The sequence below is a fragment of the Salvelinus fontinalis genome, unplaced genomic scaffold (genome assembly GCF_029448725.1).
Source record: "Salvelinus fontinalis isolate EN_2023a unplaced genomic scaffold, ASM2944872v1 scaffold_0871, whole genome shotgun sequence".
Lineage (NCBI taxonomy): Eukaryota > Metazoa > Chordata > Actinopteri > Salmoniformes > Salmonidae > Salvelinus > Salvelinus fontinalis.
This window is the reverse complement of record NW_026601080.1, coordinates 9,359-28,472: the sequence shown is the minus strand read 5'-3', so window position 1 is coordinate 28,472 and position 19,114 is coordinate 9,359. Positions and strand designations below refer to the sequence as shown.

Below are 19,114 nucleotides of genomic sequence, written 5' to 3'. Positions count from 1 at the left end.
AAGGAACCTGCAGACAGAGCCCAGATAACAGAAATACATAGTCATTTTATACAGCACAGAAAGTAGGTTGAGTCTGGTAGATCTGGTTTTCTGGTTGGTCCTGATCAGGTTGTTGTCTTCTCAGATTGGTCCGGATGAGCTGTGCGTCATCCTTCTGAGTCTTGTATCAAAAGTTCTTTGTTACCAAATGTTCAGCTAAAACAGGAGATTTAGGTGTGTGCGCAGATGTTCCTATCTAATCGGTGTTTATGAAAGGTTTACGTCAGCCCTCTGTCCTCGGTTATGTGTGTGTCTCATTATCTCGTGAGATGCAGACCCAAGCACTCTTGCTCAAGGCTTTTCCTGCCTTATCAGTGTTTATGAATGTTCTGTGTCAGCCATCTGTCTCTGAGTGTGTGTGGGTCTCAGTTTCTGCTTGTGAGAAACTCTGTTTTAGAAAGAAGTTAGTATAACAATGTAATAGCAATATGCTTGTGTTATTTAAAATGGTATTTATTACAGATGCTTTACATACATTGCTCTTTTTTTATTAGACACTAATATATGTCCAATAAACAGACTTTCAAATGTCGGAATGTAAAACACAAACGACTGGAAAGTTATTCAAAAGCAGCTGTAGTAAATCAAGCATCTTGGGGTTAACTGAAATAGGTCATAGTATATATTTTAAATGTTCTATTTTATCTTTATTTAACTAGGCAAGATGAACTCAACAACAGACACAGTTTACCTGCTATATCTGGGAAACAGGATTAACACCGAAAGAACTTGGCAAAATACAATGCATGTTTCTGTAGTACGAGTAGGTATATACAGTATCATCGGTAACAATTGTGTACAAGCCACCTAGCTAATAAAAATACTGGGGCTTGCGGTCATTAGTTACATTTCAACCACAGCGATTCCCCAAATGAGGCGCAACAGAGTTCAACAGCGAATCCAGGAACACCGGAAATAATAACTAAACCAACGAGAAATGGTGGAGTCTACCATAACGAAGAGAGACATTTTTTCCGAATAAACGTGCTGAGTGAAAAACGTAATTACAAAGCTCACTCCCTACCAGGTATCTCATTCTACTGTTATACGACTCTGTATGCGTTGTTTGTTGGCAATCTTGACATTTACGACGTTTTTGGAACGGATTCCTGTTGGAACGTTCCACAAATTATACCCACCACTCCAGAGAACGCGTTTCCACTGCTCCAGAGTCCAATGGCAGTGAGCTTTACACTACTCCAGCCGACGCTTGGCATTGCGCGCGGTGATCTTGTTGTTGTTCCTAGACGTTACCACTTCATAATAACAACATTTACAGTTGACCAGGGCAGCTCTAGCAGTGCAGAAATTTGACAAACTGAGTTGTTGTAAAGGTAGCATCCTATGAAGGTGCCATGTTGAAAGTCACTGAGCTCTTCAGTAAGGCCATTCTACTGCCAATGTTTATGGAGATTTCATGGCTGTGTGCTCGATTTTATACATCTGTCAGCAACAGGTGTGGCTGAAATAACCTAATCCACTAATTTGAAGGGGTGTCCTCATACTTTTGTACAGTGTATGTGTCCATAAAAACACATGTTGTTATATCCCCTAGATATAGGACAGTCACTTCAAAACATTAGTCCTTATGATACATTTTTTCACTTTTTTGTTTTTAACCATTTATGAATGTGTTGTTCAATGTGTTTGTATTGTCTGTAGCAGTAAAGGCCAAATTCAATATTTTATCAAATCATTTTTGTGTATTTAATTTTTTTTTACCTAAAGGGGTACTATAATTCAAAATCAAATAGCCAAATGATCCATGGTATGACCATCTTAAAACAATTCCATATGTCAGCTAGTAGAACCCCCCAAACGGCTCAGACTTTTAGATGTTCAGAAAACCCAGTGTCAGAGGGAGCAATGTCCAGCAACTAAACACACAAATCACATCCAATTGTACTTGTCACATGCGCTGAATACAACCTTACTGTGAAATGGTTACTGATAAGCCCTTAAACCAACAATGCAGTGCAGTTGTTTTTATGTAAGAAAATATTAGATTTTAAAAATTATGAAAATGCTAAAAAAAAAAGGAATTACACAAAATAACAATAACGAAGCAGCAATAAACAATTACATGAAAGATTATTCAATGTAAATTTCAAAAAACACGCATCATGCAGATACAGTAGGACACAATAATCCCAGACAGAAAGACAGACCTAGTTATATGGATGTCAGGGTTCACTTTGGGTCCATTGTTCTGAAGGTCAGTGAGCTGAAGACATCTCTTTCACACAAGAACACACTGGAAACTCAGAGCAGCTTGCCTTGGCCTTGGCATAATGACAACTCACTGTTGTCTATTTCTAGATAGCTAATGTTGATAGATAAAAGTTAGCTAACTAGCTAGCTCACTAGCTAACTGTAGGGTCTTGCTGTAATTCAGCAGTTGCGCATCATATTGTTCACAATCCAGTCCATTCAGAGTAGCTGTGTGATGCACAAAATACTTGTTTATCACTGAATAACAGCAGCTTCATGTAGCTAACAAGCTAGTTGATCACTAGTTCACTCAATTCAAACGCCAGTTCAACATAAGTCCCAATAACACAGTATTTTTATGTGCATGCCTGGTTTATTCTATATATATTTTTAACATTTTTGAATGTTATTTGACCTTCTATATTGTATATTTTCATCGGACTAGTAGGGACATATGAAGCCTGGAAGCTGCAGTAATGTTGAGATGTCAGTAGGGAGAGCTCTAGTCTAGAACACTGGTACCAAAGATACTCCCCTTTCATCTGTTCTGGAACCTTCAGTACCAGCTGATGAAGAGTGACGGGAATGGGTCACATTGTGTCTCTTGTAAAACATGTAGGTCCACTCCTCAAATAAAGAAATGTAACTACAGTATGCTGAATTTAGAAAATGGTCTATTTAGATACAGTAATATCCCTTATGTGACATGCTGTTCCTGCATGTTAATGCATTGACTAGACTACTTTTAAAATGTGTCAACCACAGAACTCACACTTAGGCTACGCCTGCTTCTACTAACACTTACAGTAGACTACTTCTTGTTTCCACACAGTGACAGTACGTTGACTAACTGTTCAAGACCCTTCACTTCACTTCACTCTGTAAGTACACTTGACAATATCTTGTAATATAGTTTAGTTTTGATGTTTTTAGCCATACATCAAATGACTTACTGTATCTTTGTACTTGTTGGTTTATTTTGAACTGTGTTTTGGTTGTTACATCAGGGCCTGTATTCATAAAGTGTCTCAGACGGTTCATATAATTATGATCTAAAAGGCTAAACTGATCCCAGATCAGCTCTCCTACTCTGATACACTTTGTGAATACTGATCCTGGACTGTGGTTTCATGTGTTTAGTTTAGTTCAGTTGATTCATTTACATGTTTAAAACATGATCAGTAGAGTTTGCCAGTAATACCCAGATCTCCATTCAATAGGGTCATGTTCACTGTCAAAGTATAACAGGGTCAAGTATAACTGTGTGTGTGTGTGTGTGTGTGTGTGTGTGTGTGTGTGTGTGTGTGTGTGTGTGTGTGTGTATACACACACACACACACACACACACATATATATAAATGTATTTTTACATATTTATCTGATTGTTGGATATACAGTCACGACCAAAATGATTGGCACCCTTGACAAATACTGAGCTATATTGCGTGCTACAAAAGATGGGATGTTCATTGTACATGTTTCACATAAAAACTTGTGCATGCTATTGTAAGAGCTCTGAGAGCAATAGATTATTGTGGAGACATCATAGAGCTCACAGTCCCATGGGAAAACTCTGTTGAAGAGGCCTACGAGCGTAAGAAACTGCGTTACACAGAGTTGGCAGCAGACGCAACTCAGCGTGGCTGGAATGCAAAAGTCTGGCCAGTTGAAGTGGGATGCAGAGGATTCGTGGCTTCTTCCACCATCAGGTTGCTGAAAGAACTTGGAATCCATGGACAGGCTCTGCGGCAGACCGTCAGAGCAGTTTCTCAAGCAGCTGAAAGAGGCAGCCAGTGGATCTGGATCAAACGGAAGGACCCTTGCTGGGCTATAATTTCATGACTCCCCCCCCCCACCCCCACCTGAGAACCCAATTCAGATCCCTCCAACTTGAGCAGGGCATATGAGGTATGCGGTCAGCTGTAGGACTGGCTCAGGGAAGAGGACGCCCCTGCCTTGCATAGTCCCGTGGGAAATCTTAATTGGGCATGGGACACAAGCTAAGGCTTGATCACCCTTTAGCTGGCCACCTTTGATGAGGGTGTTTAGTGATTAAAGGCCGAAACACCCACTGATTCGAAGGCACACTACTGAGGATGTGTCCCAAAATTGACATCTTAACCCAGTCTAAGAAATAAACCTCCCATGCCACTCTGTCAACATCACGGGAAATCTCATGTGAGTGCATCCATCTCATCTGGCACAATGGATAGTTTTAACATCTCGTCCCATGTTTTATGATTCTGTAAATGGCCTAAAGTAAGAGTGATTGAGTTGATGTTTCAAAAGAGCTTTAGGAGTAGTATTAACATGAGACACAGTGATGGTGGGTTGTGTTTAGGAGTAGTATTAACATGAGACAGTGATGGTGGGTTGTGTTTAGGAGTAGTATTAAAATGAGACACAGTGATGGTGTGTTGTGTTTAGGAGTAGTATTAAAATGACACACAGTGATGGTGGGTTGTGTTTAGGAGTAGTATTAAAATGACACACAGTGATGGTGGGTTGTGTTTAGGAGTAGTATTAACATGAGACACAGTGATGGTGGGTTGTGTTTAGGAGTAGTATTAACATGAGACACAGTGATGGTGGGTTGTGTTTAGGAGTAGTATTAACATGAGACACAGTGATGGTGGGTTGTGTTTAGGAGTAGTATTAACATGAGACACAGTGATGGTGGGTTGTGTTTAGGAGTAGTATTAACATGAGACAGTTATGGTGGGTTGTGTTTAGGAGTAGTATTAACATGAGACACAGTGATGGTGGTTTGTGTTTAGGAGTAGTATTAACATGAGACACAGTGATGGTGGGTTGTGTTTAGGAGTAGTATTAACATGAGACACAGTGATGGTGGGTTGTGTTTAGGAGTAGTATTAACATGACAGTAATGGTGGGTTGTGTTTAGGAGTAGTATTAACATGAGACACAGTGATGGTGGGTTGTGTTTAGGAGTAGTATTAACGTGAGACACAGTGATGGTGGGTTGTGTTTAGGAGTAGTATTAACATGAGACACAGTGATGGTGGGTTGTGTTTAGGAGTAGTATTTACATGAGACACAGTGATGGTGGGTTGTGTTTAGGAGTAGTATTAACATGAGACACAGTGATGGTGGGTTGTGTTTAGGAGTAGTATTAACATGAGACACGGTGACTGTGGGTTATGTTTAGGAGTAGTATCAAATCAAATCAAATTGTATTTGTCACATGCACTGAATACAACAGGGGTAGGTAGACCTTACAGTGAAATGCTGACTTAAAAGCCCTTAACCAACAACGCAGTTTTAAGAAAATACCCCCCAAAAAGCAAGAGATAAGAATAACAAATAAATCGAACCCACAAATGCTGATGCTCCAGATACTCAACTAGTCTAAAGAAGGTGTGGTGGTTCATTTCTTTACTACCAAATAAGGAGAGACAAACTTATCACACCAGTCAGAGTTATACTTAAACTAAATCTTTAATATTAAGAGCTTTGCGACAGCAATGACTTTCAACGATTCACCATTTCTCATGAACCGTTGAGAGTGACAACACAATGGCTACTGAGATCTTTTATAGCAAAGATCCACCCCCCTAGTCGACATAACAAACCACAGATATTAGGAACAGTTCACAAAGTGAGACTTTATAAATGAGAAAGGAGTATCCCGTAGCCAGATAGCATTCGCTATAAATTATCGTTCAGTTTGGCCCCTAAGACGAGGTTCTAATCTCGTTCCTGGTACTTTATAGCACAAAACACCAACTCATCCAATGGCATAACTCAATTGTCAACTCTAGATACCCCCATCTCAAGTAAAACCCCTTGTTGACCCCACTCCTGGACAAGCTCACCGAGGGGAGTGAGCCTCTAGGTCAAACACTATCCCAGGATAAGTGCAACATCAGAGAGGACATACAATGGTTCCAGACACTGACATACACCTCCCACCAATGCCAAAGGAGTGAGTGACTTGCGCACAGACATTGTGGAGATAAGTACTTGGTTCCCCATTAATCACGCCATCCCTTCACATTGTTTAAGAACAGGTAAAGACACATTCACATATGAAGACAATGTTCCATCCTGTCCTCTTCCCTGTCTGATATTCTGCATAGCACCAGGGGTATGTGAAAGACAAGCCTGACTTCTCCCGTCGCTGGGCCCCAAGTGACTGAGCCCCAGCTGAGGGAAGAAGTGCAACTGCCACCAGAGTCCAAAGGGATACATTCTAATAACAAGTATATCACATAAGCATATTATGCAGATAAGACATCTTATTGCTACCCTCGGGCGGATGGTCGAAGACGGCCCGGAAGCGGCGGGTGAACTCCTCGATGTGGTCCAACGCCGCGTCTCCTTCTCCCCACACGGCGTTTGCCCACTCCAGAGCTCTCCCCGAGAGGGTTGAGACGAGGGCGGACACCCTCTCCCTTCCCGAGGGAGCTGGGTGAACGGTGGCCAGGTACAGGTCCAGCTGTAATAGGTACCTCTGGCACCGTCCTGCCGTCCCATCATACTCCCTGGGAAGGGAGAGACGCATCCCACAGGGATTGGATCCAGGAGGGACGGGTAGAGGTAACCCCGGTTGCGCTGGTCGAGGCACTGGAGAGACTTCCTGTCTCTCCCAACGGTCCATGGTCTGGACAACGCAATCCACCGTGGCACTGAGATGTTGCAGCATTGCCAAGTGTTCCCGGATGCGCTCGTCGACTCCTCTGACCGGGGAACCTGCTCCTGTTGCCTCCATGGGTGGTGTGAAATTCTGTCAGGGTTGTGTGCTACTGATGCGAAGTCAGGTGCAGGAGAGCAGTGAGTTGTGATCAGGCGCACTTTTATTTGGCAAAAGCACAAAATACAGACGCTACTGCATCCAAAATCCTCCAGCCACATTTAAAATTCAATAAGTGTGAAAACACTCACAAATATACAGTTGTATGACAAATAAATACAACGGGTCAAAATACGATACCCGGGGGGAAAAACCAGTCTGGCGCATCACACTAAACACGTAACAAAACAATTTCACACAAAGACATTGGGGGGGGGAACAGAGGAATAAATACATGCAGTGTGATTAGGGAATGTAAACCAGGTGTGCAGGTAACAAGACAAAACAATTGGAACAATGAACAAATGGAGCGACGATGGCTAGATAGTCGGTTAAGTCGACCTCCAAACGCAACCAGAACAAGGAGAGGAGCCGAATTCGTCTGAAGTCATGACAACTATATATAGATGACAGGCTAGATTAGACTATATATGGAGAACAGGCTGCATTAGACTATATATGGATAACAGGCTAGATTAGACTATATATGGATAACAGGCTAGATTAGACTATATATGGATAACAGGATAGATTAGACTATATATGGATAACAGGCTAGATTAGACTATAAATGGATAACAGGCTACATTAGACTATTTAGTATATAGACAACAGCAGTCAATACAGCAGGCTACATTATACTATATGGATAACAGGCTACATTAGACTATATATGGATAACAGGCTACATTAGACTATACAGTATATGGACAGCAGCAGTCAATACAGCAGACTATGGCGATGATGATACTGATTCCTCTGCTAACTAATGCTACTACCAGTACTGTACACAAAGGTCAACTGTGTAACATAATATGATAGTGTTTGTGTGATTTAAATGTGACTTTGTCAAGTAGCCAGTCTTGTGTTTTACTATTCTATCTGATGTATTGTCAGTTTGTAATGTTGTTATTAGCCCACCATTATTATTCGGAGGTTGCAGTAATGTTGAGATTCCAGTAGGGGGAGCTCTAGTCTAGAACACTGGAACCTCAGTACCCCGTTGATGCAGCTGACAAGTGTACATTTAATGGGTTTGTAGAAGAGAAGGAATGACATCATGGAACTGACCAAATGTAAATGGAACTTTGACCTGTTCCGTGTAGAACTCAGAGGGACAAGGCAACACATTCTAAGATATTATAAACATTCCATATAGAATAGTCAACATATTGTTAACATGGTTCTGTATTTAAATAAAAGTGGAAATGGGGGACATTTTGTCCATTTCAGAAATGTAGGGCCCATTTTAATACAGTAATCTCCCTTCTCTGACATGTTGTTCTGTTCGTCTTGCATGATAATGTCTTAAAGAGGAAGGAAATGACAGTTCTGTATCAGCTACTTGTGTTCTGACTACATAAATATGTATCAACCACAGAACTGACACTTACTAGCAGTTCCCACTCACTACCAGTAAGTTGACTCACTGTATAAGACCTCACCCCTTCACTTCACTCTGTAAGTACTTTTGACAATATATTGAAATATAGTTTTGGTTATTTGTTTTAGTAATTAGTCATATACTTGAGGGTAATGTATTATTTTACTTCTTGTTATGTTTTGGTTGTTAAATCAGGGTCAGTATTCATAAAGTGTCTCAGTGTAGGAGTGTTGATCTACATAGGGATGAGATGATTAACCAGGGTAAAAAAGACATGCAGACAAACATTGTAACACTGCAGTGTGTGTGTGTGAGTCACAGTGCTGTTTATCCTCACAGCTTGCGGATAGGAGCTATCATTGAACCTGGTGGTCAGTCTTTAGGCTGCTGTACAGCTTGATGGACCGTAGAGGATTGAATATTTATCCTCCTATATTTGGGGTTCTGAGAATAAAACAGCTTCAGAACAATCAATGTAGAAATATGTGTTTACAGTTCTACACATCTGTTCAATATGTGATTGTTGTTGATGATGATGAAGGTGATGATGATGGTGATGATCATGACTTTATTGAATTCTTGCGCAAATTATTTTTGCGTCATACATCATGTCAGCTTAAATCGACAGACATGCAACACGTCACACACATTACATACATAGTGCAATAGACTTACAGACAGACAGTATTCAGACAGTATTCACATAGACAATCATATAGCACAATACAACACAACACAATATGAGCCTGGTTCATTTTCAGTAATGAGGCCCTGTACCCCATTTACAGTTTCTACTTCAATGTATCAGGTGGAGTTATTCACCAGCTATAGAGTGAGTTGTTGTTTATGTTTCTAAGACTGCAGGGTGGGAGATGCAACAATGGCCTTGAGAACAGCAGGAAGTGTGTTGGTGGTCTTTCTCTGGTCTGTAACAGGTATGGTCTCATAACTTCACATGTTTGTCAATCTACAGGCATCAGTGTGAGACAATAGACCTTGGCTTAATTCTGATACCATTGTGTTCTGTGACTGTGTTTCAGTGGTACTGGGTCAGGATGGCTGGAGTGTGACGTACACCACTCAGAGTATCTGTGCCTTGAAAGGGTCAACAGTGGAGATGTCCTGCTCTTACACATATCCCAGAGGTCATACAATCACAACAACCTTCTGGTTCACTAAAATGTATGCTGGGGAGAATTATGTAAGTCTGAGTGATGACCCAGACTACAAAGGACGTGTGACATACCGTAAGGATAAAGAGAATGGTCACACCCTGTCAATCACAGACCTGAGAGAGAGTGACTCAGCTACGTACATGTTCAGATTTACAGATCAGACTGGAGGATGGAGATATACTGGCAATCCTGGAGTCACTCTGTCTGTCACAGGTACAGTTACATTCAATATAGTTAAACTGCTGAATTCTATTTAGATCGGGAAAATTGTCTTGGTTTGTATTTACATCTGTATAACATAGGATTTCCTCCATCTTTCTATTATAAGTCAGTGGTAAAGGGATTTACAGTGCTATTGTTTTTTCTCCAGGTCTTCAGGTGAAGTGGATTGTTGGATTTTGGTATAATACACTGACCTGTATCACCACGTGTACTCTGACTGACAACCCCACCTACATCTGGTATAGGAACGGACACAAAGTAAAGGATGCCACTTCTAGCTCGTACCCAGACTCCTTTAGTGATGCAGACAGTTACTCCTGTGCTGTAAAAGGCCATGAGGATTTCTACTCTCCTGCACTGTGTAAGTGTGGACTTTTTTATCCAAAATTTGCTTCAGGTTGTCAGACGATCATTATTTAATTTTCTGTGAATGTGACGTTCACTTCTGCTTTAGTTGCGTATGCTTTGCCACGCAGTGTTGAACGAGCTTCAAGATATATAATCAAATTAATGAAAATGCAGTCAATGGATGAATTTACTTCTACCAGATACCTTTCATTATGTTTTTGCACTTGTACACCATTGCACTACTTTTTTTTAAATGAAAAAAAATAAAAATAAAAACTACTACAAAGCTGAGGGAGTATTCACATCCTTGTTACTTTCACAGCATATGATTTTAACTGGTGAAAACTAGTTTTACTACTTAATCAAGTGTTGACTTCTTTTAGTTAATTCTTTTGAGATGGGATCACCTCGTTAGTCAGTATGTGTTACACATGTGCTCGCTTGTCCATCTGGTTAGTGGGGAGGTATTTCACCTGTGCTGGCCCATGTGATATTTAAATGATCAAGTTTGTTTAACCTGTCTAGGACAGGGGTTCCTCTAGTGCCACTCCTCCCACATTCCACTGAAAAGGCAGAGCGGGAAATTCAAAAAATATATTTTTTTAAATATTTAACTTTCACACATTAACAAGTCCAATACAGTTAATGAAATATAAACAACTTGTGAATCCAGCCAACATGTCCGATTTTTAAAATGTTTTACAGCGAAAACACCACGTATATTTATGTTAGCTCACCACCAAATACAAATATAAAAGCACAGACATTTTTCACAGCACAGGTAGCATGCACAAAACCAACCAAACTAACCAGGACCCAACCAAACTAACCAAGAAACAACTTCATCAGATGACAGTCTTATAACATGTTATTCAATAAATCTATGTTTTGTTTGAAAAATGTGCATATTTGAGGTATAAATCATAGTTTTACATTGCAGCTACAATCGGAAATGGCACCGAAGCAGCTAGAACAATTCCAGAGACCAAATTGAAATACCTAAATACTCATCATAAAACATTTATGAAAAATACATGGTGTACAGCAAATTAAAGATAGCTTAGTTCTTAATGCAATCGCCGTGTTAGAATTCTAAAAATAACTTCATTACGACATTCAGCTTACGTTATGGCGAGAGAGTGCCCAAAATCTGGGCGCAAACTAATAGTACACTTGTTCGACATATATGATATAGCATCATGAAATGGGTCCTACTTTTGCTGATCTTCCATCAGAATGTTGTACAAGGGGTCCTTTGTCGGGAACAATCGTTGTTTGGTTTTAGAATGGCATTTTTCCCTCTCGAATAGGCAAGCAAAACTAGCCAAGTGGCGCTAAGCTCTCCTTCGTCACCAAACGCAAAGAACGCAACACGTCTAAACTCCCGAAAAAATGTCAATAATCTAATAAAACTATGTTGAAAAAACATACTTTACGATGATATTTTTACATTTATCAAATAAAATCAAAGCCGGAGATAGAAGACGTCTATAACGATTGTTTTTCAGAAGCCAATACTGGTGACCTTTATGCGCTTCCTGAACAAACAAATTCTGGGGTCATGTCATTCCAAGCTGTCTCTTTTGACCATAGAAAGAGATTGAGACCCCATTTCACCTCTCACAGCCTATTGATATCTAGTGGAAGGCGTATGAAGTGCATGTATAGTCATAAATCTGAAGCAAAATGATAGGGAGGGCCTGGAACAGAGCCTCGATTTGAGATTTTTCACTTTCTGACAGGAAGTTTGCTGCAAAATTAGTTCTGTTTTACTCACAGATATAATTCAAACGGTTTTAGAAACTTGAGTGTTTTCTATCCAATAGTAAAAATAATATGCATATTGTACGAGCAAGAATAGAGTACGAGGCCGTTTAAATTGGGCACAACTTTTCCCCAAAGTGTAAATAGCGCCCTCTATCCTTAAGAAATGTGGAGAGTCAACACCTTTACTTAAATCTCCCTTACTGATTTTTTGGTTTGCTTCCTGTCTTCACGTTTGGTGTAGGTTTTACTTTTTTCCTATCGGGCAAATATTGTGGGTGCTCATGTCTCTGGTTCCAGTTGTTGTTGCTAGTCAACTTTCAATGGACACCCCATGAGTGTCTTTCACAACCTTTCCTAGAAACCGGTCTCATTTTGGTCTTTTTTAGTGACTCTTTGGTATTTCCCCCTTCTGTTTGAGTGACTTTTGGTTTTCTTGCAGGTGAACATAACAAAATAAGTGTATTGGTAATATAAAGGTGTTCTATTGTCTTCTTGTCTTTCAGGTCAGAATTGTTGGAGTGTGACTTACACCCATCAGAGTATCTGTGCCTTGAAGGGGTCAACAGTGGACATATCCTGCTCTTACACATATCCCAGTTATCATGAAATCAAAAAAGCTTTCTGGTTTACTAAATGGTCTGATATGGATGCTGAAGATCTGAGCTCAGTACCAGGGTATGAGAGTCATATAGAGTACCTTGGGGATAAGGAGAATGACTGTACCCTGAGAATCACAGACCTGAGATTGAGTGACTCTGCTGGGTACAGGTTCAGATTGATAACATCCGGAGACAAGTTTGCTGGCTCACCTGTCTCCCTGACTGTCATAGGTAATCTGTCACACATCTCACATCTATTACTGTAATTACCTTATTAAATGCAGTCAAACAGACAAGGTAGTGGTATGTGATACCAAATGTACTATTTCACATAAGAGGACATACTGGACACTGAACAAAAATATAAATGCAACATGTAATGTGTTTGTTCCATGTTTCATGAGCTGAAATAAAAGATCCAAGAAATGTTCCATATGTACAAAACATGTACATCTCTCAAATGATGTGCACAAATTTGTTTACATCCCTGTTTGTGAGAATGTCTCCTTTGCCAAGATAACCCATCCACTTGACAGGTGTGGCATATTATGAAGCTGATTAACAGCATTATTATTACACAGGTGCACCTTGTGCTGGGGGCAACAAAAGGCTACTATAAATTGTGCAGTTTTGTCACACAAGACAATGCCACAGATGTCTCAAGTTTTGAGGGAGTGTGTAATTGGCATGCTGACTTCAGGAATGTCAACCAGAGCTGTTATCAGAGAAATTAATGTTCATTTCTCTACCATAAGCCACCTCCAATGTAATTTTAAAGAATTTGGCAGTGCGTCCAACTGGCCTCACAACCGCAGACCACGTGTATGGCCACAATCAACAGCCTGATCAACTCTCTGTGAAGGAGATGTGTCACGCTGCATGAGGCAAATACGCTTTTTGTTCATATGGAACATTTCTGGGATTTATTATTTCAGCTCATGAAACATGAAACCAACACTTTACATGTTGTGTTTATATTATAGTTCGGTATAGTTGAAACAGAGACCCGAGAGAGAATGACTGTCATTATTGTCTCTCAAATAGTTTATTCAGATCCGAGAGGGCAGTATGACACAGAGTTACTCTGTCTGTCACAGGTAATAAATACCGTGCTAAATACTAGATCAAGATTCGATACAAATGTGCATTATCAATCTACGGACTATCATCATTTGTATTCAAACAAAATGAATGGTCTAGTTATTGTCGGTTAGTTCAACACATTTCTTGATTTGTGTTTATTCAGTATAAGGGTCAGGATGATAGTCTGTACAGACTGTAATAGGAATGGCTTGTATCACTTCTTCAGAAGAGAACTCAGTAAATTCATACAGTATTTCATGTGTTGTATTTCTCTCCAGATCTTCAGGTAAAGATTACAACTTCACTGCTTTCAAGATGGGTGACCCTGAACTGTGGCACGTGTACTCTGACTGACAACCCCACCTACATCTGGTATAGGAACGGACACAAAGTAAAGGAGGACCCTTCCAGACTGTACTCAGCCTACATTAGTGATACAGACAGTTACTCCTGTGCTGTAAAAGGCCATGAGAATCTCCACTCTCCTGCATTGTGTGAGTTTAGATTCAACTACAGTATTCCTCAGTAGGCTATATTCATTCATGTTGGTGAATTACACATCTGAAACACTCATCACACAGAACGATCTGAGAACAGAATACAGAAAACACTATATTGTCATGTTATTGTTTAAGGTGTCCGTGGTCAGGACTGTTGGAGTGTGACTTACCCCCATCAGGGAGTCTGTGCCTTGAAAGGGTCATCAGTGGACATATCCTGTACTTATGGCAGTGGTTATGATACTGTCACATCATCACTCTGGTTTAGTCCTAAACATAGTGACAGCTGGAGTGATAAGTCGATACCTGAGGACCTAACCACAGACCATGGGTATGCAGGTCGTGTGGAGTATGCTGGAGAGAAGGAGAGAGGTCACTCCACCCTGAGACTCACAGATCTGAGAGAGGAGGACTCTGCTGAGTACAGGTTCATATTCACCACACAGACCTCAAGATGGGGGTACAGCTTCCCTGGAACAACTCTGACTGTCACAGGTAACAGTGAACTCACAACCTACAAGTGATTGTGACTCCTGTCTGGTGATGCAACATGTGGGAACCTTCTGTGTAGGAAAGTCTTTGTTTATTGTAATAGATCAAGTGATTCAGGGTTTTAATTATTTTTTTAATCCAGGTCTTCAGGTGCGGTTTAAGGATCCAACCAACATCATAGAGGGAAAGTGTCTTCATCTGTTCTGTGAGTCCATATGCTTTCTGCAGGACAACCCCTCTTACATCTGGTACAAGAACGGACAACGTCTGATCAGACATGAGACCAAGTACCTGATCCTAGACCCAGTCAGCAGTGAGGATGCAGGCAGATACTCCTGTGCTGTAGAAAACCATGAGGATCACCCCTCTCCTGAAGAGACTCTCACTGTCACATGTGAGTATGTGGGATATAATTCTAGAACTATGCACTGAGTATACAAAACATTAAGAACACCTGCTTTTTCCATGACATAGACCAGGGTTCCACAACTGGAGGTCCGCGGGCTGAATTTGACCTGCGGGTGGTTTTATTTGGCCCCCGCAAGTTTTCTGAGCAAGGTAAGAGTACACATTGTTGCATTATACTATGTGTACTCTTACCTTTTCTGTCATCCTCTTTACCAGATAAACCAAGGAGCACCTCAGTGTCAGTCTGTCCCTCTGGTGGAATAGTGGAGGGCAGTTCAGTGACTCTGACCTGCAGCAGTGATGCCAACCCACCTGTGGACAAGTACACCTTGTACAAGAAAATGTCAATAAAACATTCTGGACAGATATACACCATCCATAATATCAGCTCTGAGGACAGAGGAGAATATTACTGTGAGGCTAAGAATGAAGTTGGAGCTGAAATATCAAAGCGTGTTACTGTAAATGTTTTGTGTAAGTATTGCATATCATCTCCAATTTCTACTTTATTTTACTTTAATTGTGGTTTTACAGATATATATTCTGAACTCAAAAGGAAAGTATTGTGACACATTTTTCTATCAGATCAACCAAAGACCACCTCAGTGTCAGTCAGTCCCTCTGGTGAAATAGTGGAGGGCAGTTCAGTGACTCTGACCTGCAACAGTGATGCCAACCCACCTGTGGACAAATACACCTGGTACAAGAAGAACGTAACCTCACCAAAAGCATCAGGACAGAGTTAGAGCATCACTAACATCAGCTCTGAGGACAGAGGAGAATACTACTGTGAGGCTGAGAATAAATATGGACGTCTCAACTCTTCTTCTGTGTTTGTGGACGTTTAGTGTAAATACACCTAATCTTCTTGTATTCATTGATAATCACACAGGTCAACAACAATAAATAATCATTAGTAACCTTACACACTTATCATGCCATATGTTATAGAATTAGTAACCTTACACACTTATCATACCATATGTTAAAGAATTAGTAATCTTACACACTTATCATACCATATGTTATAGAATTAGTAATGTTACACACTTATCATACCATATGTTATATAATTAGTAATGTTACACACTTATCATACCATATGTTAAAGAATTAGTAATCTTACACACTTATCATACCATATGTTAAAGAATTAGTAATCTTACACACTTATCATACCATATGTTATATAATTTGTAATGTTACACACTTATCATACCATATGTTAAAGAATTAGTAATCTTACACACTTATCATACCATATGTTATATAATTAGTAACCTTACACACTTATCATACCATATGTTAAAGAATTAGTAATCTTACACACTTATCATACCACATGTTATATAATTAGTAATGTTACACACTTATCATACCATATGTTAAAGAATTAAATAAATATTGATTCATTTTCTTCTTCCCTGGTTTCCACTATGTCATATCTCCACCATGCATTTATAATCTCATGATACTACAGCAGTGTTTCCCTGGTTTCCTCTATGTCATATCTCCACCATGCATTTATAACCTCATGATACTACAGCAGTGTTTCCCTGGTTTCCTCTATGTCATATCTCCACCATGCATTTATAACCTCATGATACTACAGCAGTGTTTCCCTGGTTTTCTCTATGTCATATCTCCACCATGCATTTATAACCTCATGATACTACAGCAGTGTTTCCCTGGTTTCCTCTATGTCATATCTCCACCGTGCATTTATAACCTCATGATACTACAGCAGTGTTTCCCTGGTTTCCTCTATGTCATATCTCCACCATGCATTTATAACCTCATGATACTACAGCAGTGTTTCCCTGGTTTCCTCTATGTCATTTCTCCACCATGCATTTATAACCTCATGATACTACAGCAGTGTTTCCCTGGGTTCCTGTGGTGGGGGTGGGGGTTGTCCTGACTGCTGGAGCTCTTCTACTCACCATCTACTGCTATATGAAGAGGTGAGACAGCCATTTACATCTACTGTATTAGTAACATATCAACTTCCACTAGAGGTCAGTAGAGAGCAGAACTCACTCTGTCCCTCATTACAGGAGATCCACAGGAGGAAGTGATGCAACAGCAGACACACAGGTAATAATGTCAACAACCAAAGTTATTTCAATCCCAATACCACAGACATAGACAGTAAGTGAATGGATTCATGTATTTGTGTTTTATGCAGTATTTAGTGTTTGTGTTTCTGTGTCTCTCTCCACAGAGTGTCCATCCTGATCCTAACAGTGACACTTACACAGCTCTGAACATGAAGACCAGGTCACCAGAGTATGACACCTTGGCAGTAAGTCTCTTATAACGCAGTCTGTTTGTCCGTGTACATAAAAGTGTTGGAGGGAGTGGTTTGTAAAGTGCTCATTCAATGTGTCTCCTTTCAGAATGTGAGGGACTTCCCCAGTGACACAGACAGACCGTCAGATAGATGCTGAGCCCTCAGATTATGAGAATTTAAGAGAACCACCACAGAACCTGGACTGAAGAGAACCACCACAGAACCTGAACTGAAGAGAACCACAACAGAACATGGACTGAAGAGCTACAGCATCAAACCAAAGCTAGGCCTCACAATGCTATTCTCTTACTATCATAATGCTTTCTTATCTAGAAGGTTTAAGACAATGAGCTTTAACTGTTGAGTGAATGCTGGAATTTAGATTGTTCACCTAATGATAAATACAGTATGTGCACTACCGTTCAAAAGTTTGGGGTCACTTAAAATTTCCTTGTTTTTGAAAGAATAGCAAAAATAAATTGTCCATTAAAATAGCATCTAGTTGATCAGAAATGCAGTGTAGACATTGTTAATGTTGTAAATTACTATTGTACCTGGAAATGGCAGATTTTTTATGGAATATCTACAAAGGCGTACAGAGGCCAATTATCAGCATCCATCACTCCTCTGTTCCAATGGCACGTTGTGTTAGCTAATCCAAGTTTATCATTTTTAAAGGCTAATTGATCATTAGAAACCACATTGCAATTATATTAGCACAGCTGAAAACTGTTGTGCTCGCAGATTAAAGAAGCAATGAAACTGGCCATCTTTAGACTAGTTGAGTATCTGGAGAATCAGCATTTGAGGGTTCGATTACAGGCTCAAAATGTCAATTTATCTGTTTACTATCTATAGATTTGATTGCTTATCTTTTTTTTATGGCATTTTGCCATTTCCAGATTTTTATAACATATAAATTATTCACTTGTCTTAGTGACACAAAAAGGAATTATATTGACAAGCTTTTAAATATTTCTTTCTCTCGAGTCGCTCCTGATGTGTTAAAATATGTTTTACTTTGTATTGCTGTCAGTCATTATTGGTCATTTTATATTTTATATTATGTTATACCATATTGTTCAGCATCTTGATATTGCTTGTTTTATTATCAAATTATTAATAATTACATATTTTAGATACATTGAATACTGTATAAGCATCATGTTATAAATAAGCTCAAAGGTAGACAATAAAAAGACAAGAAATAAATTGATTATTTTGTTAATTTACATTGATTCATAACTATTTCCATTCTGCTCGTTTCTTGTATTTCTGCCTATTGGACACATGATGGTGCCATTGAACCACATAACCATGAGTGGCGAGGCACACACATACACACATATCTAGACCTTGCCAGATTCTTTCCCAGTAGTACAGACATTGTATGTGTGTGTGTGTGTGGTGGTGGTGGGGGGGGGGGGGGGGTATGGGTATGTTGCTCCCTAGACAATTGCAGGAGTACTCTAATGTAAGTGGGAATGTGGTTCATACTGCTACTGGTGTCTGGAGCTCTACCCCTCTGTCCTATCAGACGCTCAGAATTGAACTTTTGGGGCCATGCTATTGGTTCCATTTTATGCATTTTGACTGTGGCTGCTGTTGTATGTATTTTGACTGTGGCTGCTGTTGTATGTATTTTGACTGTGGCTGCTGTTGAATGTATTTTGACTGTGGCTGCTGTTGTATGCATTTTGACTGTGGCTGATGTTGTATGTATTTTGACTGTGGCTGCTGTTGTATGTATTTTGACTGTGGCTGCTGTTGTATGTATTTT

The 19,114-nt window shown here is 39.9% G+C and overlaps 1 protein-coding gene and 1 long non-coding RNA gene across 5 annotated transcripts; both read left to right on the top strand.

The window, feature by feature from the left end:
- The first annotated feature begins 821 nt into the window (after positions 1-821).
- LOC129847562 (B-cell receptor CD22-like) lies at positions 822-16,457 on the top strand. 4 transcript variants are annotated; one of them, XM_055915299.1, is made up of 11 exons: positions 822-1,039; positions 3,083-3,131; positions 9,305-9,382; positions 9,488-9,835; positions 9,993-10,205; positions 12,463-12,789; positions 13,920-14,135; positions 14,277-14,636; positions 14,776-15,027; positions 15,258-15,515; positions 15,627-16,457. In XM_055915299.1, the coding sequence occupies exons 3-11, from the start codon at positions 9,328-9,330 to the stop codon at positions 15,785-15,787; spliced, it is 2,190 nt and encodes a 729-aa protein (XP_055771274.1). In that variant the 5' UTR covers positions 822-1,039; positions 3,083-3,131; positions 9,305-9,327; the 3' UTR covers positions 15,788-16,457. The 4 variants fall into 4 exon arrangements, with proteins under 4 accessions (XP_055771274.1, XP_055771276.1, XP_055771273.1 ...); XM_055915301.1 differs by having other exon boundaries at positions 822-1,066; positions 14,481-14,636; XM_055915298.1 differs by having other exon boundaries at positions 822-1,066.
- A 410-nt stretch (positions 16,458-16,867) lies between these two features.
- LOC129847564 (uncharacterized) lies at positions 16,868-18,711 on the top strand. Its single transcript, XR_008758433.1, has 4 exons — positions 16,868-17,005; positions 17,099-17,138; positions 17,266-17,346; positions 17,441-18,711. It is a non-coding gene; the product is annotated as an uncharacterized LOC129847564 (long non-coding RNA).
- Positions 18,712-19,114: the final 403 nt, after the last annotated feature.

What these genes read in the sequence shown, in the direction of transcription:
- LOC129847562 (XM_055915299.1), top strand. Translation starts at nt 9,328, where the DNA reads ATGGCCTTGAGAACAGCAGGAAGTGTGTTGGTGGTCTTTCTCTGGTCT. An exon ending in TTTCTACTCTCCTGCACTGT is followed by an intron (nt 10,206 to 12,462) that starts GTAAGTGTGGAC and finishes CTTGTCTTTCAG; the next exon opens with GTCAGAATTGTTGGAGTGTG. An exon ending in AACAACTCTGACTGTCACAG is followed by an intron (nt 14,637 to 14,775) that starts GTAACAGTGAAC and finishes TTTTTAATCCAG; the next exon opens with GTCTTCAGGTGCGGTTTAAG.